We start from the raw sequence: 24,055 nt of genomic DNA on the forward strand, positions 1-24,055 counted from the left end.
GGATTAAACGACGAAACGCGGTTCCTGGTTAAGGAAGGCGTATGACGCGCGGGTGGTACACGGAAAAAGAAAGGGCAAAACGCGAAAAGCAAATGAAGGAATCAGGCGAGGGCGACGTATACCTCCTCATCCTCCATAGGTCCTATCGACTGTTTTCGCACATTCGATATCTTCTTGCAGGCATTGTGTTTCTCTCTTGGACGTGTCACGAGTTTTCCTTTTTTTTTTTTTTTTTTTTGGGGCGGGTTTTCCTGCCACGAGAGTTGCGAACCACGTTCAGGAGGCTAGAAATTCTTTGCACGAGAACTAGTCCTCACGCAGTCCACAGGCTTTTGTATATAAGCTGGTTGGCTCCCGAGGTAAAGCATATTCAGCTTCTGCCATTCCGCCAGCTGCGTCGAACGTTTTTATCCCTCCTGCCATGGCCCGCGCCGCGACCTTCGCCTTACTGCTTGCGTTGAGTGGCAAGTATTACTCATTCTTACCGTCTGCATAATGTGAACATCTATAAGTGGCTTCCTGACTCTTAACTTGTTTTTAATTTATTGCAGCTCTTGTCTTGTGCAGCGCTCAAGTAAGTATCTTTTCCACTAAATTTCGATTCGCTTCACAAACGGCAAAAGCTGTACGAACAGACTCAAGGTCGTTACGCAGCCTAACATTTCCGTGAGAAGAGATTGAAAATTCAAGTACAAAACTGGCGAGCTTTCACTGACTGTATTTTGAGGACAGGGCGTATTTCTGGACATTGTTTTCGAAATATAAGCATCTGATTATTGATTATTGAAGCAAGGTCACCACTTCCTTCTTAGATCATAGATATTGTCGTCTTACAATCGGGCCAAAAACAAATGCACGCAGCTTCGGATGACACCAATGCCTACAGTGTCTGCTTTGTAGCGAATATATAGATTTGATCTAAAAAGCTTGCAGTCGTATTTCAATGCTAATGCGTGTTAGATGCGATACGCTCTTTTTCTTGATCCCAGCGGCAATGTACAGCACTGCTGAACGCTATTAATTTATAAGCGCGAAAGAACAAGATAATAACAATGGTTGTTGTAGAGGAGAAATATAATCTTTTGGACATTGCGTCGCAGTCTTCAGGATTGCTTTAGGGAGGCAGCGAAGTCCTCTGTCCTAAAGTGCACGTAGTTGGGTTAATGACGTCGATCCCGCAGTCTTCATTACTTTCGTACGGTTGTGCAGCGCTACTAGGTTGTTGAAATATTTCACCTTTCACATCTGGGGTTATGATTGCGCTATCTCATATGTTTGAGTAATGTATGCTTATCGCTGCCTGGCAGAACAGAAGCAGGAAACAACTTTTATTTACAAGCTTTAATTACAATATTTATTTCCCTACTTTTTAACGTTCTAGGGGGAATCCATCGACCGTAATATACACTGCTCTAATGCCGCATTGAGGAAGTGACATCTTATAGTTTGTTTTTTTTTTTCTCGACCGTTACAGAGAAATCGGTTCAACTTCAACTTCCAACCTCCTCCTCCACGAGTAAGTTTTTAGTTCGCCATCATATTTGGTTGTCATGTTCAAAATTAGTCTCTCCGATCTAGCCGCAAGCGCGTCGTTCTCCGTTTACCAAGCGCTGAAATACCACCACTGAAGAGCAGTCAAAGAATGCGAATTTTCTTTTTCTTCCAATAGAAGCATCCAGCGGCCAAGTCTTTAACCCTAGGTTACACGTGACTGTCGCCTCTCTTGTGTTCCTGGTCTTTTCGAAAGGAGTAAGCTTGCAGATAGAGACTAAGCGTGCGTTCAAGTGCCTAGCTGAGATATTTTCACATGTTCGCTCAGTCGTAAGTGGCAGGAGGGCAGAAAAGGCGGTCATCGCGCAAGCCGTAGAGTTGAATATTTGGCTAGCTGTAGATCAAGGTGAAGAAGTCATAGCTGAGTAGATAGAAAAGAGATATTTGTGGAGTCCAAACATGCATAACGTTCTGAATCACGTAGCTTTGGCTGTCGATTTTAGCAAACGGCTGCTTGCCTTCATGATCTTCAGCGCCATAGCTATGCTGATTTTTTTTTTTCTAAACCGCAAAGGGCATATTCAAGCAGCCAATCATGCAATGTATATTGCAGTGATCTGTCCTTTTTGTTTTTTTTTTTGTTCTTTTTTTTTTTTTTTGTGCTGTAGCATTTCAATATCCATCTCTTTTAAACTGAAATTGTACATTTACATCACAAAACGGCTTTTTATATTAGATCGAAGTATTTAACAGATGCTGAACGCTGAGCTTTCGCCAGGTATGCCTATGTATTCGTTTAACAAGCTGGCTGTGACATCAAGTGAAGCACAGAGGATGAGGACGCAAACTTGAGATACAATGTGCGGTAATGAAAATGAGGCGTTAACAGCGGAACACTCGATGCTCTCTCTAGCGAGTCTCACCCAGTATTCTTACCCGAGTCGACGCCCTTCCGCGATCCCTCTTTTCTTAGTCTTGCGTGGATACCCGAGAAAAGTTGGTTGCAATAGCTGCACTCAGTGAACGAAATAAAAAGTCTTATGAATCATTCTGCAGCACCGTTTCAGCGTGGAAGCCGAAGGTGGAGGCCGGAACCACCGAAACTTCAACGTGGGCGGCTCCGTCCGAGGGGAGTACGACCTGTACCGCGGCAAAGACGGTACTCGCGTTGTAGCCTCGGGTGGAGTAGCACACGGAGCAACTCGCGTCGATGGGAAGACGTACAAGGGCAAGCCTCAAGGCAACGTAGGCATCGGCATTGAGATTCCCATTGGGAAAGGCAAATGACCATCTTCAACTTTCTTGCTGAACAAGGACGACGCACTCTGTCAAATACTCATTTTGGCGAAGCCTGAAGCGAAAAAAAAAAAAAAAAAGCTGGGACATGAGAGAAACGTTTCCGTCTTTTTTGCGCTTCAGGCTTCGTCGAAATGAGCAAACTCTACCAAATAGCCCAAGAAACAACTCTTCTGTCAAATAAAACGGCGAATCGTGCATTACTTCACCCACTCTAGTTTGGTCTTGAATACTTTTACTCGCGGGTAGCACGCATGATTTAGTACGGGCTAAAATAAGAAGCTTGCTACTATTACGCTCTTCTCGGCCACAAAGCTCATATTTTCATAGAGTCGGCATAGTTACGATTTTATCTACCTCTGCTGTGGTCTAGTTAGTTGCCTGTCAATCTGCCGAAACAGTTCGGTACTGGTCAGCCCAGTTTTACAGTCTACTGACCAACTGCAGGACATATGTAAAAGGGCCCAAAAGTTTCCAGATTACGGAAAAAAAATATAACAAGAATATTTATTCGCCCTCTAAAGGCTCCGAAAAGCATTGACAAATGAATTATATAGGTCACACAAAGAAGCGTTCACTGAATCATTCAGGTCCGGGCTGTATGCTTACATTTCCTAGAAATTAATTTTTGTTGTAATTTTTGCGCTCCGTAAACTTCTGAGGTTTGCCTGTACGTACGCGTCACATTTAGCGTTCCTGCAACTAATTATGAGCAGCTTTTTGTGTCTCATTCTCAGAAAAAGAATATGTGCTGAAAAAAAGTGTCAAAGCAGCGAACACGATAGGAAAGAGCAATGAGCAAGTGTAGAGGGTGGAAGCCTCAGTTCGCAGGTCAAGCCAACGTTTCGACAAGTGGAGTTGTCTTCGTCTGGCCCAGACGAAGACAAATCCACTTGTCGAAAAGTTGGCTTGACCTGTGAACTGAGGCTTCCTCTCCTCTGCCCTTGTTCAGTGTTGTTTTATACCGTGTTATCCATCTTCTTCCTCTCGTTCTACAAAGGAGCGAACAGTTACTTCAAATACTGCAACGCGAAATTCTATTTTAATTATTTCGTAAACTCCCAAAAACCATCATGAGAATTCAAATTCTTCTTTTAATCCGTGAATTAAACGGAGAGGTAAATCAAACTACAGCTACCTTAACCTTCTAGTTGCTTGAGCTGTGTGCGTTGTTTTACGTGACGTCGGGACTACGAGGACACCTGATGAAGCTTGCCCTGTTTTAAGCGCTTTAGCTCTATACTTACATTTGTCGGTTTCTCGTCCGTTTCTTCATTGCTCTCAGATTAAAGATAACGGCCAAGTCAGAAATGATAAAGAGGGAAAGAAAGTCTCTCTCTTTCTCCTCCCCTCCCCCTCTCCCTCCCAGTCTACCTCCGTCATGATTTTACGTTGGTATACTGAAATTGAGGACATGGGATAATGTTCTGCAAAACTCGAACTAACGCTCTGAATCGTACGCCTGCGGCGGGCGCGCTCTTTTTGACAGCGGCGCATTTTAAGCCGGAAGTTGTTTCGGCTATCGTGCGCAGCTGAGCTGTGGTCACAGTAGTGACGTGATCATGACCTGACGTGCCATTATGACCGGTTGTAACGCCCTCATGAAGTCACATTCAGGCATGTCTAATAACAGGAACTGACGTCATAATGACGTCACATCCGGCCATGAATTCTGTCCGGTCATGACCGATGACTTCACCAGGTGGTACACGCACATACGAAGCTGACCCCGCCGGGCGTCCGATCTAGGCGTCCATGCTACGCTTCCTCGAACGCCGCACCACCACACAGCGTACGAAATCAGACGCAGTAAAGCAGTAATCACGGCATTTCAAATTGGTTTACAGGAAAGAAAAAGCGCACTGTCTGTCGCACTTCTCCGCCGAGGACAACAAATAGAAATGAAGAGTATCGAAGTGTAATCACGGATAACTTAGTCGAATCAAACGCAAACAGCATCGTTCGATCAGTCTTACACGAGAGTGTAATCTGCCTTATGTTTTAAAATTTATTAACGCTTCCAAGCTCGCGTCTTTTACGTATGCACATGAAGGTTTTTCTCCTGCAACAAGAACTTTTTCTTTTATACCTCCGTCTCAAGTACAGAAGCAGAACCCTCTCCCCTTCCTCTGTCCCCTCGTCGAGGCATTCAATACCTTCATTACATAGTATATTAGAGAAATGTGCAATAACTTATACAGGACACAGGAAGAAACACATACAACAGTTCACGAGCGCATTTTCTTCCTGTGTCCTGTCTGTGTCCTGTCAAAGTTATTGCGCATTTCTCTTATATACTATGCAGAACCAACTAGCCCGACAACACGCTCTTCTGAACCTTCATTACAGTTGTCGAATTTACGAAGTCCTTGTTGTGACCGCAATGCCTTCTGTGCCCAGACTCCAACATTTCAAAAGCGCTTGCTTCGTAGAACCATGGATACATCCAGCACAGCAGCCTTTTGGCTTCAATACGGGTAGAGACTATTGTTCACAACACGTTGTCATTCTTGGCATCCCATTAACAGATATGTCTACTCTCAGCCGCTGTCACAAGAAAATTGTGTTATCCAGGCTAGGAAAATACGAACTCTGTTTAAATAGAACCTATTAACTAAATAAATTTCAGTGCATTCCAAAGTGTGCGAGTAGTTTCCTGACGCTTTGCTTGCTTACTAGAGCCATAAAAGAGTATCGCCCGCCCTTGCGTATATATCTTTTAGTCGCTCACATAATCTGCGCCTTCTATTCACCTAATAACGTTTTCTTTTTATCACACACACACAAAAAAACACCATTACTCATCTCTTCCTCTACACGAGAGAATGGGCGAGGACATTTATGAACACAACTATCGAAAAGGATGATAAAGAACGGCAACGTGTGAAATATGATAGATTGCCTACGCATATACTGCATGCATGCACGAGAGTGGCCTTGTCGAGCAGCTTCCAGAAAGCAGAAACGGATTTCAGCAAAATAGAAACGGGGAGTTTTATAGGAGCACCTTTCGGTCATCACTCACTTTAGCTTGCAACGTATACGAATGTTTGGCACAATTTATTGCGTTAAAGTTTTCATAACATCAGCTGCTTCTGTGTTCTCTTTGTGGACTGATAGCTTTATTTCATACTGTTGCGTACAATATCAGTGTAACAAAATCCTTGCAGTCAGAGGCAGCAAGGTTCAGGAATTTATTTTTCTGATGTCTACTATTTCTATTTTATCTAGAAACTTGAAAAACAAAAAGCTGCCTTCAAGGGAGCCGGCGGCTAATATGAACTATACTGTCGCAGATTTGTAAAGGGCAGACAAGCCAGACAGACAAACTACAAAAACCTTGTACAAATTAAAGCCGATAAAAGCATTCAGCAGTCTACATTGCTCGGGACTGCTACAACACCCCTCAGCCTACTTTTCCTGCACCTTTTACCACACATATTCGCTTTCTTTCTTTCTTGTGAACGTTAATCGTTTCGGACGCTAGAAGTGTGCTAATTTATTCATTGAAACTGAATCCCTCTCATCTCACGTTAAAGTAGGCTATGTGAGACATCCGTTTCGGATGTGTGTTCCAAAGCCTGTTGAGTGCCACAAATGTAATAAGATGTGACATGTGAGTGCCGATTGTCGAAATCAGGTATCCCGCCGTCGATGCGGCGATAATGAGCAGCATCACACATGCCAGACAGAGACTGCTAAGTGTGCTAACTGCTCGGGTGCCCATGAAGATACGGCTAAGGACTGCCCGAAAATGCAGAACGAAAGACTTTTACCAAACAAATGGTGAGGCAATTTGATTCATCAGTCAGTCGGCGGGCTGAAAGGAAGTACTGAAGAACGAAATCCGCGTACAATCTTGCCCTTTCTCGCCGAGCTTAACGACAAGTTTTTCGCCGCCGCCTGGAGAGGTTAGGACGACAACGTTGGAGACAGTTCTGCTCATCACTGGATCCCCACAATACACTGTCACGTATCTGGCATGTTGCGAGAAGCTTGCGCTTAGCTCCACAAGAAAGGCGCCCTTTCCGTGCCCTGGCCCTTTGTCAACGCCGCAATGAAATTGACGTAGCTGAAGATTTTTGTAAAATGGTTGTGGGCACAACCCAGGCACAGCCAACAATTTCGGGGGTTTTTGCGCTACTTTCGCCGAACGACCAATACTACTTGCCCGTTTCAATACCTGAATTAGACGCCGCTCTTGCCCCTTGTCGGAATTAATTTGCACCTGGTCCTGGCGGGATTTCTTATTCAACTTTCTCAAACCTAGGTAAAGATGGTCGAACTGCGCTACTTTATTATTTCAATGACATATGCGCTTCTAGTACTATGTCTGAACATTGGAAGATTAGCCGCCATGGTTGTTCTTTTGAAGCCTGGAAAGCCCCCTTCCGAGCTTGTTTCATATCGGCCAGTTGCCCTAGCAAGCTGTGTTGGAAAAGTTATAAAACGAATGGTTCTGGCGAGACTTGAGTGGTTTTTAGATATTACTGATGTTATCCGAATATGATGACTGTATTTCGTCGGGGTCGCTCTTCCATCGACAGCGTCATCGACCTTATGGCGACAAAGAACACCAAAAGCGTCACTGTCGACTAGTAGCTGCTGTCATTTTAGATACAAAGGGAGCTTATGACAACGTCCTCCATTCGCTTCGAGCTGCTCGAAGCGAATGGACGTGCTGGCGCAGCGCTCCCGAGCCACGCGCTAACGTTCGAATTTTTTTTTCAACCAGCCGCTGCTGCCTGGACCTATCGGGGCCTCTTCCCGGGCGCTCCTGTCCTCTCGCTGACGTCGCGGACGGTGCCGCGACTTCCGCCTGCGGTCTTCGAGGTCCACGGGCGGTTTTTAGCCGCTTTTGACGACTTGGGAGTGTGTGGCCGGCTGTACCTGTGGATTGTGAGCTATCTCAACAGCCGCTCTGCTTACATGACTACGCCTGATAAATTCAGGTAGAACGAAAGGAAGAAGATGGTTTGCACGGTATAAAAAAGAAGAACTCAACAAGGGTAAATAGGGTACGCCTCAGGTCGCAGATGAGCCTCATCTGCGACCTGAGGCGTACCCTATTTACCCTTGTTCAGTTCTTTTTTATACGCCTGATAAAGGTATACTACCAGCTCTCAGGTCAGTCGTGGAGTTCCACAGGGAACAGTCCACAGCCCAATTTTATTTCATCATCATCATCATCATCATCATCATCATCATCATCATCATCATCATCATCATCATCAGCCTGATTATACCCACTGCAGGGCGAAGGCCTCTCCCATATTTCTCCACTTAACCCGGTTCTGTGCTAGCTGCATCCACTTGACCCCTGCGAACTTCTTAATCTCATCCGCCCACCTAACTTTCTGCCGCCCCCTGCTACGCTTTCCTTCCCTTGGAATCCAGTTTGTTACCCTCAGCGACCATCGGTTATCCTCTCTTCGCACTACATGTCCTGCCCATGTCCATTTCTTCTTCTTAATTTCCACTAGAATGTCGGTAACTTGAGTTATTTTTCTGACCCACTCTGCACGCTTCCTATCTCTTAATGTTACCCCTACCATTTTTCGTTCCATAGCCCTCTGGGTTGTCCTCAACTTTAGTAGAACTCTCTTGGTTAGCCTCCACGTTTCAGCCCCATAGGTGAGTACAGGTAATTTTATTTAACGTTGCGATAATTGGCCTGTTGAGTGAACTGCCAACTAAGATCCACATTAGTGCATATGTTGAGGACATCTGCATTTGGGCTTCTGGTTCTACGCGTCCACAACTGCGTGCGAGATTGCAACGAACTGTGTAATCGACAACGATTTACTTACAGCGTCAAGGTTTGCTTTAAGCGGCAGAAAAGTGTGCAGTGATCGCATTTACGGGAAAATGCGTCAGCCGCGACCCAATTATACTCTTCATGGAGTTGTGATACCGTGCGTCTCCAATCACAAATTCTTGGGAGTAATTATTGACCGCACACTATCTTGGTCGAAACATATCAATATGGTGAAGCAAAGTCATCAATTTTAAGGCGAAAGCATTTAATGCCTCGTTGTCGACAGAAGATGGCCAGCAGAGGTATCACGCTTTCGAGAGCGAGAGTTAAAAGTAAATAATCAACCTTGTCTCCACCGGGAATCGAACCTCCATCCCTTGGATCACCAGCCTAGCGCTTTACCGCCACGCCTCGGATCCTGAAGCGCTCGTTATAATTCACCTTTTCTACCGTGAGCATGATAGCGGGATTCCGCGAGTGGCACATACTGCGCCTTTTCTTTCCTGTACATGAATTGTAGAACGTCGGGGAACTTTAATGCGTTCAATTAAATGCTGGTTGTGTTCGACAAGGGGTGCGCGATGTACCGTCCCGACAGGTCATGACGTCACCACGCGATTCATGCATATGCGAAGCTGACCCCGCCGGGCGTCCGATCCAGGCGTACGTGCGGCACCTTTCATTCGCCACTTCCTTGAACGCCGCAACACACAGCAAACAAAAGCAGACCTAGATGTCTGGGAGGCGTTAGTACAGCAGGCATCAGCGGCGTTTGAAATTGATTTACAGGATAGAAAAGGTGCACTCTCTGTCACAATTTTCCGCGGATACTTGTACCACGCCGTGAAGGAAGGGAGGAAGGTGAGAGTGAAAGAAGAGAGGGAGATAGAGGTGTGTAGCGGAGGGCTACAATCCACCGCGCTATAATGGCTTTCGCCTCATCGCACTTTAGTGGTCCAAAGTGCCCTCAAGAATTTTTTTTAACGTGTTCTTCGCTCCATAGCAGGCATCAAATGGGGTCCAATTGAGCGCCCCTTACTACAGCTTTACGGTTACACTCAGTACAGTCTCCCAGTACTCTAATATAAGCATTTCTTGCTTGTGGACTTTAGAGAGCGTGCAAGTGCAGGCGCTGAAAATGTGCGTTGGATTTCCCAGATGCACCTCTAACAAAGGCACAATTGAAGACGTGCTCCCTCAATGTCGAAATACTTGTCACACAAACCACACTTCGTGTGTATTTACGAGCGCTTACACGACACCGTTATCACCAATTGAGGATGATTGTGCATGAGCGGCCGGACTGCATTTCTACAAGTGCCCTCCGCTGCCATCACTCGCAATTACCAACAGGATATGCCCTCCCTTATCGTCCCGTCCAACCACTATGGGCGATGGATAAACCTTCAGTGCGCCTACGTGTTCCCGGGATTCCAAAGATATTAGTAGTGCCACTTAGTGGGCTCAAACAACTTACTTTGGCGTACATTTGGTCAAAATATCATAACTGCGTCAGCGTATACACTGACGGATCTGTGTCAGCACAGGCATCCGCTGCAGCTGCAGTCATACCCGCACAGAAAACGACTCTCCATTACCGTTTGGGGCACACTTCTACGTCAACCGCTGCTGAACTTGTAGCTCCTCGAGAATCTGTTCGCTACGTATGTGGGGAACCACATCAAATATGGTGCATATTCACGGACTCAAAGACTGCATTGCAAATTTTTTGAAATTTCTTACGCCACACCTCCTACCAGTCTTTGGCACTCACCATCATGGAGCTCCTTACATCTGCCCGACTGCAGTCGTCCGTGCCTTTATATACATATTGTCATATGTCTTCTCCCACAATGTAACCCATCATAATCCTCTCCCCTTCCCCAGTCCAGAGGAGCAGGCCAGATTTTAATCATTCCGACCAACCTCTCTGCATTTTCTAATAAACCCATCTAGCTTTCTTTCTTTCTTTCTTTCTTTCTTTCTTTCTTTCTTTCTTTCTTTCTTTCTTTCTTTCTTTCTTTCTTTCTTTCTTTCTTTCTTTCTTTCTTTCTTTCTTTCTTTCTTTCTTTCTTTCTTTCTTTCTTTCTTTCTTTCTTTCCTTCTTTCTTTCTTTCTTTCTTTCTTTCTTTCTTTCTTTCTTTCTTTCTTTCTTTCTTTCTTTCTTTCTTTGCCAACGAAGCATGTTTTCGGAGATATCCGGCCTCCTTGCTCTTTGCGAAGGGTATTGCTGGCATGAAGAATGCGTGACACACGGTTTCACAGCCAGGCTAGTTATAAATAAAAACCATTTTTTTTTTGGTCACCAAAGTCAGTGGAAGCCATTCTGTGGTCAGGACTTTTAACACTTAAACCACCAATAGCAGTGAAGGGGAATCTCTGACTACTTTAAAATCGTAACCAGAGCACTTCAAAACAACAGAATGCTCTTACAGCCAGTGGTGAAGCTTGAAAGGTGATTCTCATATTGCTTCATCATCATCATCATCATCATCATCACCATCAGCCTGACTATACCCACTGCAGGGCGAAGGCCTCTCCCATATTTCTCGATTCAACCCGGTTCTGTGCTAGCTGCATCCATTTGACCCCTGCGAACTTCTTTACCTCATCCGCCCACCTAACTTTCTGCCGCCCCCTGCTACGCTTTCCTTCCCTTGGAATCCAGTTTGTTAGCCTAAGCGACCATCGGTTATCCTCTCTTTGCACTACATGTCCTGCCCGTGCCCATTTCTTCTTCTTAGTTTCCACTAGAATGTCGGTAACTTGAGTTATTTCTCTGTCCCACTCTGCACGCTTCCTATCTCTTAATTTTACCCCGACCATTTTTCGTTCCATAGCCCTCTGGGTTGTCCTCAACTTAAGTAGAACTCTCTTGGTTAGCCTCCACATTTCAGCCCCATAGGTGAGTACAGGTAAGATGCAACTGTTTATATACTTTCCTCTTTAGCGATACCGGTAAGCTGCTAGTCATAATCTGTGAGTGCTTGCCAAATGCGCTCCATCCCAATATTATTCTTCTTGTTATTTCCTTTTCATGGTCCGGATCTGCGGTTACTACCTGTCCTAAGTAGACATATTCGCCTACTACTTCCAGTACTTCGATACCTAATGTAAACTGCTGTTCCTTCCCGAGGCTGTTGAACATTACCTTAGTCTTCTGCATATTGATTTTCAAGCCTACCTTTCTACTTTTCCAGTCTAGGTCACCAATCATTATTTGCAGTTCATCCCCCGAGTTGCTTAGCAAGGCAATGTCATTAGCAAATCGCAGATTACTGAGGTATTCTCCATCTACAATTATCCCTAACTGCTCCCATTCCAAGTCTCTGAATACTTCCTCTAAGCAAGCTGTGAATAGTACTGGGGAGATTGTGTCTCCTTGCCTAACACCTTTCTTTATGGGAATTTTGTTACTTTCGTTATGCAAAACTATGGTTGCTGTGCAGCCACTATATATATCTTCCAACACTTTCACGTACGGCTCGTCTACCCCCTGATTTCGCAATGCCTGCATCACCGCCGAGGTTTCAACTGAGTCCAATGCTTTTTCGTAATCAATGAATGCTATGTATAAGGGCTGGTTATATTCCGAGCATTTTTCACCTGATTGATGGTATGGATATGATTGATAGTAGAGTACCGTTTCCGAAAACCTAAACATGCTTGATCCTTTTCTTGATTGCAGACTAAGGTTGTCCTTATTCTATTAGTGATTACCTTAGTAAATACCTTATACGTAACAGACAGTAAGCTGATTGGTCTGTAATTTTTAAGGTCCTTAGAGTTCCCTTTCTTATGAATGAGGATAATGTTTGCATTCTTTCATGGTTCCGGTACCGTCGATGACACCAGGCACTGCGTATACAGGGTGGCCAGTTTTTCTAACACGATATCCCCCCCGTCCTTCAGCAAATCTGTAGTTATCTGATCCTCTCCCCCAGCTGATTTCCCCCTTTTCATAGTTTCTAATGCTTTCTTGACCTCGTCCTTCGTCAGACTATTTTTCTCTACCGCCAATCTCGTTACGGTCCTGACTTCTTTGGCTACTGTAGAGATCTGTATAGAACTGCTCGGCTACTTTGACTATCTTGTCCATATTCCTGATAGCGTTGCCCGCCTTGTCCCTTATCGCATACATCTGGTTCTTGCCTATGCCCAATTTCTTCTTTACCGCCTTAAGGCTTCCCCCGTTCTTTACAGCATGCTCAATTTTCTCCATGTTATACTTCCTTATATCGGCCACCTTGAACTTATTGATTAGCTTAGATATCTCGGCCAATTCAATCTGGTTGTTGGATTGGAAGCTTTCATACTCTGGCGTTTCTTAATCAAATTTTTCGTCTCCTTAGACAGCTTACCGATATCCTCTCTAACTATCCTACCGCCTACTTCTACCGCACATTCAGTAATGATATCTTTGAAATTATTGTTCATTGCTTCTAGGGTAATGTCGCCATCCTCGTTTAGAGTTGAATACCTATTCTGTAGCGAGATCCTGAACTCTTCTGCCCTCCCCCTCACCGCTAATTCGTTGATGGGTTCCTTTCTTACTAATCTGTTGCGTTCCTTCTTCAGATTTAGGCTAATTCGGGACCTCACCATCCTGTGGTCACTGCATCGCACTTTCCCGATTACCTCTACATCTTGCATCTTGCATCTTGCATATTGCTTCACTCGACTGCAAACGCGTGGCGATCATAGTAACAGTCACTGTAACGTATATAATTGGGGTTTCTTGCATTGTGGTGATCGAGTCTTTTTATTTCTTTGACATAGTTGCCTCTGCTGTGGTTTAACGTCTCCTCGTACCCAGTTCCAGCACGCGTCTACGCATTATGTTCCTGTCGTGGCGTGACCAGGCTGATTTGCGGGGCGGCTCGGAGTGTCGGGTGGTCCTTGGCCCTGCTTTCCGCCAGGCTGCAGCTTGTCCTTGTATCGCGGGTCGACGTCGCAGCCTCAAACTAAATGTGGACACCGGTGCACTCCGTTGTAGGACTCGACAACGGAACACTGCGGCACACGTGAATGTTGCTGATGGTTGTTGTGACACGTTCTTTAGTCGTGTGGCCACGCTGGAGGCTTCGCGTTCTGCTGGCGACACTGCACCGGCTTCGGGCGAGGCTGTAACGCTGCTCATCTTCCGGCTCAATCGAAGGCGCGCAACAGCACAGGAATCTCCTGAAGTACCGTTTGAACCTGCGATTCAGCGGGCATGGGTGAGCTCTGTCAGATGAGTTAAAGGCAGCAAACTTTACAATGGCTGAAAAGCACTTTCTTCGCAAAATATTTAACACTTGTGAGTGGCGATCGCTTTGTTGAAAGCGTGTGAAGCGAAAGGACAGAAATAATGCTTATTTAGGCTCAATGGGTTAAAACGAAAGTTCTGGAAATGTTACTGTAATTTCGGCGCTTACACTGGACTAAGAGGTAGTACACAGCCTCTAGAAATTCATGCTGAAGGGTGAATATGTAAGGCTAGTTGGAGAACTGTTGGAGAATCACATAAAGCTAAGTGTCAAGAATAGTGGCATGCTTGCTAATTAAGTAATGATATAAAACTCGGAAAATTGTGTCAAACTACATAAGGCGAATGACTCTATCAATGAATAGATTTGTAGAACAAAGGTTTGAGAAATGCTAACATCAACCAAAATTTTATTTGAACCCAACGTTTCGGAACCAACTCGGTTCCTAAATCAGGAGTGAGTGATTTTTGAGCCAGTAGCAGCAGGCAGGGTCCGAAACAACAGCACAGGAAAGAAACACCAGCTGTTGCTGTAAAAGCAGCATATACTCTGGGGTCTGTGCGCCGCGTTGCAGAGGCCAGAGTCTCGCTGAGCCAAGAATATACGTTGATCACGTAGAGCTCTTTATATGGACCACAAAATGTCAACACACTGGCATTCCAGCGTTTCACCCCTAATGAAATGCGGTTGCCGCGGCTACAATCGAACTCCTGACTTGGGTCACAGCAGTTAAACGCTTACAGCCAAGTCACTGAGCGACATCATCTGAAAGATTATAAAAAAAAAATTTCCTTGCTTCTTTAATGAACAATGAACTCAATGGCTCCACACAGTTTTGCTAAACAAACTCTCCTGTGGTGCACAAAACGATTTTCTCTACGATGCACTATATGCGGGCTCAGCGGTTCGTTCGAAGAATGCGTCATCAGCTTTAGGGGTTTCACTAAATGATTGGTGCGAATATGAGGCAATGCATCAAACTGTTTAGTTAATGCTCTTCACGAGCATTGGGGATGAAACAAACAAAAAAAAAAAAACAGCTCTTTTTCTTGACGGGTTGCCATCTCCCGCCAAGTACAAGGACAAGAGTGGAGTGCACAAAGGAAAGAACTGTATGCAAGAACAGCCTTTGAATTATACAATAATACATACTCGCACTTTCTTAAGAGCGCGGAACTAAATTTAGAAAAAAAAGAACTACGAAACGCTGTTACGAGTCACGAGCCTAATTATACATGAATATACAAAAAAACCTAAAGGCAGATTAAAAAACAAATACAAAGAACACAAAGCAATAAACATCAAATATTATATTCCCGTAAGCTGTTTCGATCATACAAACATATTTTGTGAAAATCAGGAGCCGAGAGGGTTATTAGATCAGTACCCAATTGAAGGAAGTTGTGTAAGCCAACCTTCGAATATTCCCGATGCCGTGTCGGGTACGCGTACACATTTAGGCAGATGTCTTGTACAATGGCTGTGTTTAGTTGATAGGGCGATTAAAATAATTGATTCAATGCCGACAAAATTGTGAGCAGTGTCCCCAACGCTCTCCACCTGTAATCGACCCGCTGCATGTTTGTCTCTTTGACCTCTCGGAGCAGTATTCTCAGCAGGAAGCTCCGCCACAGCTGCACCCATGGCCGTCCAGGAACTCGAGCACAGACGCCGCTTGTATATAGCTCTGCCATCCCTGTGGCGGCCACAGTTACGTGGGCATGCGCACGATGGCTAATCAGGGAAGCCAAAGTGAAGAGAGCCGCCACTCGGAAAGATGCACGTGTGCTCGCAACCGCTACGCCGGCACGTCGCCACATGTCCTATCTTTTTCCCTTCCGGTCATCTTACTGTATCTCTCATTTTACCTTAGCATTCCCTTTCCTTCTTACTCTTCCGCAGCCGCAATACGAAACGAGTAAATGACGCATGGACGGGGCAACAACGCTGCTTCCAGTCAAGATACTGTTCCAGCCAACTCTCAAGATTCGTGTAACCGTAGGCGTAGCATTTTGTCTTTTATTTTCGTTATTTTCCAGCCACACTTCGAAGAAATAAAGTAGCCGAGGTACCATGTACTGCTGCCTATAGCATTACTATATCTAGAATGGCCCCAACCAAGGTCAGACCAGTCTGGCAGCTGGCGACCACAAAATCTCGTTATGTGAACCATGAAGTCACGTCCCGTTGCGGTGGCTCAGTGGTTAGGGCGCTTGAATACCGAGCTAGAGGACCCGCCTTCTCTCCTGGCCGCGGCGGCCCCATTTCAATGGAGGGTAACTGCGAGGCTCCCGTACACTCTGTGATATCAGTGCACGTGAAAGAACACCACAGGGTCGAAATTGTTCGGCACCCGTGACTACGAGACTCCTTATACCGTGAGTAGTTTTGGAATGTTAACCTTATAAAACCAACCAAATATATAAGGCGCGTTCTATTCAGGCCAGCCATACCAACCTATTGTTCATGCAGTAGTAGACGATGGGGTTGTAGGTGGTGTGAGCCATTGCGAGCCAGTACATAGCCAGGTAGACGTGCTGGATGCAGTCCGCGTAGGCGGCACCCGGGTGGTGGAAGAGATAGATGAAGTACGCGTGGTAAGGGAGCCACGATACCGTAAACAAGACCACTACTGTGAGCAGCATCTTCACCACCTGCACGGCGATAAGAGAACGCGATAGCAGTTGCAGTTTTGCACAATCCTTCGTTACGATTCCGCCGCAGAAAGCCTGTTTATAGATGCAACCATCGTTTGAGGGTAGCGAGTTAGAAAAAGAAAGATACCTAGCTTGCGTATTTAACACAGTGAGATTTAGGTACTTAAACAGGCATTATTATACAAGCTTTACAATGATTTTCCGAGCTTGAAGCCTAAGTTTGTTGCATTTATTTCATTACTTCTCTCTCTCTCTCTCTTTTCTTGGGTTTTCTTTATTTCAATATTGATGCTGAATTGCGACATACACGCATATTTTGTTCTACACCGTGTGTGCAATATTCTGGGCAACTGCGCGCTAGTATGTGCGAATTCTTCTCTTTTGTTTTTATTTATTTTTTTTGTTTTGTTTTTTTTTTTTTTTTTGCTTTTTTGGCAGAAAAAGGTAGGCTCGTTGTGTAGCCCTGCGTTCGCAATAATTTTGTTTTTGTTCTACTTTGCTATCGCGGTTCTTTGTAGTGTTCTTGCAGTTTTACCTTGTTGCCAGGAGCGACATATGTCGCAAACATCATGAACAATTCAATCTGTTTGAGTTTTGTGCGCCTCCCTTTCAAAACAAGGTGCCCTCTGAAAACGCCCCAACGTGCTGCCGCTTTATAGGAACAAGATGCCGACTGGATTGCACCGGCTGGCGCGCTTCGTGCATAAACTGCGCAACAAGTGTTGAAGACATATGCAAATGAAGAAGCACCGCTGTCCCTGCATAACACACCAAACACAGCTTGCACTATTTTCCAACTGGGAACAATAGTCTCAGGCTGCAACAGCGAGCGCACTACTTGTAGACCAGTCAGCTTTTCGGCCAGGCAAAAACATTCTTACCATGGCGGTGCAACCCGTGTTTCGAAGAGAAGTTTGGTGCATCGCAGAATAATTCTATATCAAGCCGCATGTCATCCACAAACGTGGCTTCGCTATCGAAAAGCTGAAGGGAGGGCGGCGTGAGGAGGCAGGTATGAATGGCACCTGCGAGGCAATGGCTTCCTTGATCCCATAATCGCGACAGCAACACAGGAAACAGACGTGTGCAGGGAATGGGCGTGGTAATTATTGCCACAGTAGACGTCTCCTGCATTGCACCAAATATCTGCCCCAAAACAAGCTTTGCCATCCCAATGAAAGGATTCTCGCTGTGAAGGGAAGCTGACTTCCAGAGTTTTGCAAAGGGTCCATAGTGATTCATGTTAATTATTCACTACTATTTTTGCTCTCTTCGATGTCTGCCGACCTTACTCAATTAATCGGCATACACGTGATGGAAGCCCATGTAGGGAGATTGCAGCGCGCGTCTAACTCCTCCTTCCGGTCGAAAGTCTTCCGGAGTTCGCCGTGAAGAGATATTTCATATAGCCCATGCAGCCTCGGCAAGTAACGCGCTAATCAAAAATAAATACTGGTCCGAAATACCGATATAATATCAGCCAAGCCAGCTAGCCTTAAACATAATTTTCCAGCATTACTCGACTGTTCTAGTCGAGCTACACTTCTTTTTTCACGTACTCGCGTAGCCAAACCTTCCTAATGAACGACGCAGCTATATGCTTTGTCTATAAACAAGCAGGAGCCAATATTTGAGCTTCTCGCATTTCCTCATCGGAAGAAGAATACAGAGCAAAAAAAAGCTATGCTGTTCTTGTTGGAAACAAAAACAAAAGCAGACCTGTCCCATGGGTTTCACGTTCCAGAACCCAAGTTCAGCCAACATGGTCGCCAATACCTTTTTCCATGTTAAGTTTATTGGACCGTGAATAACTCGAAGGAAGCAACCCAGAGAAGTGATCCTCGCTTGCGTAAGCCAAGTGGGACGAGCGGATCTATTCCACGCCATAAGCACCTCACGCATGGAAGGACACGGAATTCCACTCTTGCCGTTCCCTGTGCTGTGGCGTCCGTGCGCCTTGTTTATACTCACCAAGAGAAAAAGAACAGCAAGCGGGAACCCAGCAGATTCCAAAATAAATGAGCAACTTCTTCGAAGTGCCGCGGAGCTCATACTTTGCTCATACCAGCAAAGGAATGCCGCGGGAGTGCTAAAGTATGACTTTTCCTCGGTAGGAAGCATTACGCTAGTGCATACGCGTTGGTAGCTTTTCATTTTTGTCAGCTGTAAGCATCTGCAATTCTTCATTCAATCAAGCTGTCACCAAAATATTGTTTACATATTTTACTGCTTTCTAATAATAATAATAATAATAATTGGTTCACAGGAAGGGAAAGGCGCAGTATCTGTCACACTTGCTCTGTGGACACCTGAACCACGCCGTAAGGGAAGGGAGGAAGATGAGAGGTTAAGTTAAAAGAGAGAAATTATTTAAGAATATATTCAGTGGTGGTATATCGGACAAAAAGTGCCCGGCACAATCAAGAGCTCTTCAAGAGCACAATCAAGAGCCCTCAGTTTGGTATCATTTTGCTGCGGAAGCTGTGTTATCTTTTTTTATTTATTTACTCACAAGAAGGTATCTGTAAGTATATGGGAATTTATGCTGTTGTTTGTAGGAACATACGTAGCGTTTGTAAAGAAAAGAACACTGCAAACGAGGGTCGCTTAAGTTTAGAACGAACTACTTAACACGATTAAAATTTTCTGGGCGATTTTTCTTGGCTCGCCTTCCGAAATTTTAAACTCATTGGCCATGTATAATTTTGTGTTCTATCTACGCCGGCATTACTTGTCTCATTAGTTCTTTCGTACATACGTATATGGAACCCCCGACTTCGATCGCGTTCGCCTCGACGTTACGGGATTATGTATAGAGCTCGTTCCGCCGAAGAGCCGCTGCCATCGTACCTGCCGCGGTCGGGAAAAATCCTGATTGGTCGACAGGGTCATGATGTCACAACCACATAACCTAGCGAGGGATTTTCTAACACCTCGTAATCAAATAAACATTACGAACTGTGGAAGGGTTCAAATGAAGCCAAAATTGAGAATATTTCTCTAATGAAATATTTCAGAGAATAGCAACAATTTAATGAAACAAAATTCTCGCCAATCGGGTGCGAACCCTGGGTATCTGCCTGCCAGACGGGGACGCAAAAGCCAGACCATTAAGGTTCTTTTTTCAGAAGATGGTATGAATTACTCTGAACATGTGCGTTAGAGGAGCACCTAGTGATCGCGTAGTGGCCTGCATGACTTACAACGTGTATTTGGGATGTGTACTGATGTTACAGATATAACAATTTACAGAACTGAAAAAACTTTAAACGAAAACGTTCAATAAAAGTTTGCGGAATAAAAAAGGTGTGTTAAAGGCGTTATCACGTATCATTTTAAGGCGAAGCTTAAACGTCTTGATAAATTTAGCAGTATGGAAGGGCAGTCCACCAGCATGGTTCGATGAGCGCCACAAGTAGCCCTAAGGGAACATAAATATTTCTGAAAACTGATATAGGGTAGGTTAACCCGTAAAGCACCGTATACATCATGCATAGGTCGCAGATTGTGCTTCCATCGGCGACACTTCGTCTTTTCTCGTAATTCACAAAACTATCTATTGAAATGATCCTCCTCCTCAACGTCATCTAATACATTTATTCGCCGATGACTATTCTTTTTTTGCGAGATTGAAAACAACATTGATATTAACGCATATATAGATATATATATATATATATATATATATATATATATATATATATATATATATATATATATATATATATATATATATATATATATATATATATATATATATATATATATATATATATATATATATATATATATACACACGCACAGTCAGTGGCTGATTGAACCTAATTTTAACAAATGAAAGATCATGCTAATAACCTGTACTGCTTATCCGTCACCCGTAATACTATCTATACTATCTAAATTTGCAGTGCGCTTAACAGCGTCAATCCTTATAAATACCCAGGCATTCACATTTCATCCGACATAACTTGGGGGCTTCATATAGATTGCATACTCAACAACGCTAACAAAATGCTGGGTTGTCTGTAACATAATATTTCATCAGTCCATTCTAAAACATTAGTTCGTCTCAAGCGGAAATACACAACAGCAGTCTGGAATTCCAGCCAGTACTACTTCACTTAAACGTGCTCGGAAAAAAAAAATATTTTTATTTTATTTTTTCAAACTATAATTGAGGAACAAGGACAGCAGAAATGAGAACTAATCTAAGTCTTCTTGTTAGCTTCATGACGCAAGATTTGACGGCTAGCCCTACACCCCAAATTATATCATCATACCAAATTACACAATAATTTCTTCTATATACCTTATCACATATCGTGTCGCATTGATCTTCCACAGAGTAATCACCCCCTTTGCAAAGGAGACTGTTTCTTAAGCTGACTCATTCCCCATTTTCTAAAGATTCTGCAAACGTTCGGCTTGCATGATATTGTAACAGTTGTTACACAGGAGTACGAAATGCAGATGTGTAGATATGCAGGAGTGCAGGGAGCTACGGCAGCGACTGAACGAGCGCGTCAAGAACGGGCCTAACTGCACCGTCCTCTACTCCTACCACATATGTTCTTTCCTCCACACCCAACACACGTGTCACTCCCCCTCCTTTGCAGCATCGCCCCGATGCGGAGTTTCAGCCAGATTGAAGGGCGGAGAGAAAGAGCGCACAAGAGTTAGAACACGAGTCTGACATCAAGTAATGGACTGTAGCCAGCCTGAAGGTGAATCGACAGGTCATTCATAGCAGGGTTTCGCTCGCACAATGGGCACAATGTCGTGGCGCTTGGTGCTGTGCGAAGATCGGGCTGGTTATACTGGTGTAACTTCGCATGTGACGTCGCTGAGGCGGCGGACAACAAGGTAAGGTCCGAAGTAGCGGCGGAGTAACTTTTCCGACAGCACACGGTGACCAACGGGCACCCAAGCCCATTGTCGCCTGGGGAGTAGGTAACGGAGCGACGTTCCAGGTTCGGTCAGCGTCGACCTACTGCTGACGATGGATCCATTGCCTGGCCAGTTGCCGCGCTTCTTCCGCGCGTTGAACAAAAGTGGTGTCGTCGAGGTGAACCTCACTCTCACTCTCTGGAGGAACGAGTAGCATAGTGCTGCGAGCTCTTCAAATCTCTATTTGTTCTTTTTCGGCAGCCGCCGGCATGTGGCCTTATCACTATGATTCGTACGCACGGATCAATTCTGTATTCTTTGATTGTTCATATTCGTTGTCGCAAGACGCGGCTTTATCAGTTCCTTTGCGGCAAATGATTTGAGATATATCTCAAAAGATTCCAGCCGCGCACGTGTGCTTCGACAATGTTCCAGGGTATGCTAGTCCCTGTTCGCGGTTTTATCCAGATCTTTATTCGACGCCTTTAAAATGACTGCTGAAGAGTGAAACGCCATTCTTAGTTCGACGATCGCCGAGCACGATTGTTGCTATCGCCGCCGTCGATTGCTTAGTTCTTTTGCGGGCGCAAGTCAGCCCAATAAAGAGTTTCTTTAGTGCGCTCCCAGACTTAATTTGCTGTCATCGGCCTTGTCACCACCACGTGACAATAGCGTCCAGCCGAATGGTAAGCTGGCGACCGATGATAAGTTGGAAGGGGGTAAGTCGCGTCATCCCCTGCTGGGCCATAGCGAATGCTGCGATATGGAAAAATCTGATCCCATGTTTTATGCTCGACGTCAACATACATAAAAGCATGTCGGCCAATGTCCTGTTGGGGCATCCCACCAAGCCTGAGGGTGGTAGGCCGTTGTAAATCTATGGCAGGTGTGCGTAAACTTCTGCACAGCCTGGGTGAACCGGGCCGCGAACGCAGCTCCAGGGTAGGTAATAATAGGAGCACCATGACGCAGGGCGATGTTGTACGCAAAGTATTCGTCGACTGAAGCAGCAGTATACCGCTTGCAAGTGGTGTGGTCTCAGCGTACCGTGTTAGATAATCCATCGCGACCACAATATAATGTTTCCCAGTGGACGTTGTAGAAGAGCTTGTAGACGTTGTAGAAGAGAAGAGAGAAGAATGTCAACTTGCTGGAAAGGTGAGTTTGGTGGCGCTACGCAGACAAGCGACTGTTTTCGGAGGAGGAGATTTGCGCCGTTTCCAATCACGGCACGTTTTATCGCAATTACACACTGATGGTTGTAACTTGGGCCAATAATACCTCAGCCGACTCTTTGCCAGCGTTCGAATGGCCCCCAAATGGCCAGCGAACGGTTCATCATGAAAAGCGCTCAGTATTTCTGAGCGTAACTGGAACGGTGTAAAAAGTAGAAACGCCTCCGTGTTGCTAGATAGGACGACACGGCGAAACACGGGGAACACTAACATTAAAACCTTCCAGGAGCTCAATGAGTGACGCCAATGAGCTGCGCCATACAGGATGCGCACAAAGAAAAGGGCAGTCTTCGGTCATGCTGCTGTTGTTTACCAAATAACATATGACCCATATCCATACAGGGCCTTGCGGAGCCGGTTCCATATGTTTTCTTCTTCTTCTTCTACACCTAACATGCGTGCCAATACAAGCGCTTCCAGGTTTGTATGTACAAATAAATTTATTTGTCCATTTCTTTAGCTAAGATAGTATATATATATATATATATATATATATATATATATATATATATATATATATATATATATATATATATATGTATGTATGATCCATCATTTATGTATCCGCTTTCCCACATTGTTTGCTTCACATTCCTTTCTGCCCATTCGTATCTGAATTGCCTGTACTTCCACGGGGTCAGTAAATAGATACAGAAAGAAAAAAAAATGATTGTTCAATTACTTTTTCTCACAAACTGCGACAACGTAGGACAAATAATAGTAGTAAAATTTTACCATGCCTTCTTGGGTTCCAAGGACGTTGACATCCTGCGGCGACATAGCTTATGCATTTTAGCGTCTGTCATCCACCGAGTATAAAGAACGCTTAAATAAAGTGTGAACTATGGACAGCGATGCAAAAGCGCGCTTATATTTATTTTCACCTAAGCACGTAGAGTGCAAAGGAAACCATACTGCAGCAAAACGAAATGGCTGAAGCGGAATGCTCGGAATGTGACAGTTCCATATGAAGTGAATGCGTAAAAGCAGCTGCAGGGGTTAAATACGACCGCTGCAAATTCTTTTGCCGTCAAAAGCAAGAAATTTGATGAGAAAAAAATGCACAGGTCTATAAGTAACAATGTTACTGTTATAAGCACGTAATTCGTCAAGAGAGAAAGAGAGAGAGAGAGAGAGCAGAGCTAGTTAAATAAAAAAATGCAAATTCAAAATTAATAAACATTAACGTCAACAATATTCAGAGCCTTCACAGCTGCGCGCCTTGCAGTGTACGGAATAATGGAGCACTATCGTGCGAATAAAGATTTAAAATCAAATAAATGGACCACATTTCGACAACTCTTCGTCCCTATGGTCTCTATCAAAGGCGCTTTAAATTAATATTTTTCATAATATTTTTTTGAGCTGCGTCTTTTAACCATTTCAGCTCCTTCACCATTGAGCATCTCGTCGCTGTTGCTGGGCCTCCATCGACTGGGAATTCCTCGCATCCTGTCTGCTGAAGGGAGACACGAAAGTACT

General features: G+C 44.6%; 2 protein-coding genes across 3 annotated transcripts in view; one reads left to right on the forward strand and one right to left on the reverse strand.

The window, feature by feature from the left end:
* Positions 1 to 230: 230 nt before the first annotated feature.
* On the forward strand, positions 231 to 2,995 carry LOC146204618 (uncharacterized). Of its 2 annotated transcripts, XM_084586481.1 has the most exons (4): positions 244 to 464; positions 552 to 574; positions 1,475 to 1,516; positions 2,548 to 2,995. In XM_084586481.1, the coding sequence occupies exons 1-4, from the start codon at positions 422 to 424 to the stop codon at positions 2,776 to 2,778; spliced, it is 339 nt and encodes a 112-aa protein (XP_084442607.1). In that variant the 5' UTR covers positions 244 to 421; the 3' UTR covers positions 2,779 to 2,995. The 2 variants fall into 2 exon arrangements, with proteins under 2 accessions (XP_084442611.1, XP_084442607.1); XM_084586485.1 differs by lacking the exon at positions 1,475 to 1,516 and having other exon boundaries at positions 231 to 464.
* Positions 2,996 to 13,329: 10,334 nt separating this feature from the next.
* The window catches only part of LOC146204619 (tachykinin-like peptides receptor 86C), a 71,606-nt gene continuing 60,880 nt past the window's right edge, over positions 13,330 to 24,055 (reverse strand). The window contains exons 4-5 of the mRNA XM_084586490.1: positions 16,252 to 16,448; positions 13,330 to 13,744 (exon numbers count right to left, since the gene is read on the reverse strand). Of these exons, the coding sequence (XP_084442616.1) occupies positions 13,510 to 13,744; positions 16,252 to 16,448 (432 nt within the window). The 3' untranslated portion in view covers positions 13,330 to 13,509. The remainder of the gene's footprint in view (positions 13,745 to 16,251; positions 16,449 to 24,055) is intronic.

Source organism: Amblyomma maculatum, chromosome 1, assembly GCF_055883805.1.
Source record: "Amblyomma maculatum isolate TAMU_Amacu chromosome 1, ASM5588380v1, whole genome shotgun sequence".
In the NCBI taxonomy this organism is placed as follows: Eukaryota; Metazoa; Arthropoda; class Arachnida; order Ixodida; family Ixodidae; genus Amblyomma; species Amblyomma maculatum.

What these genes read in the sequence shown, in the direction of transcription:
- LOC146204618 (XM_084586481.1), top strand. Translation starts at nt 422, where the DNA reads ATGGCCCGCGCCGCGACCTTCGCCTTACTGCTTGCGTTGAGTG. An exon ending in TTGTCTTGTGCAGCGCTCAA is followed by an intron (nt 575 to 1,474) that starts GTAAGTATCTTT and finishes CGACCGTTACAG; the next exon opens with AGAAATCGGTTCAACTTCAA. An exon ending in TCCAACCTCCTCCTCCACGA is followed by an intron (nt 1,517 to 2,547) that starts GTAAGTTTTTAG and finishes ATCATTCTGCAG; the next exon opens with CACCGTTTCAGCGTGGAAGC.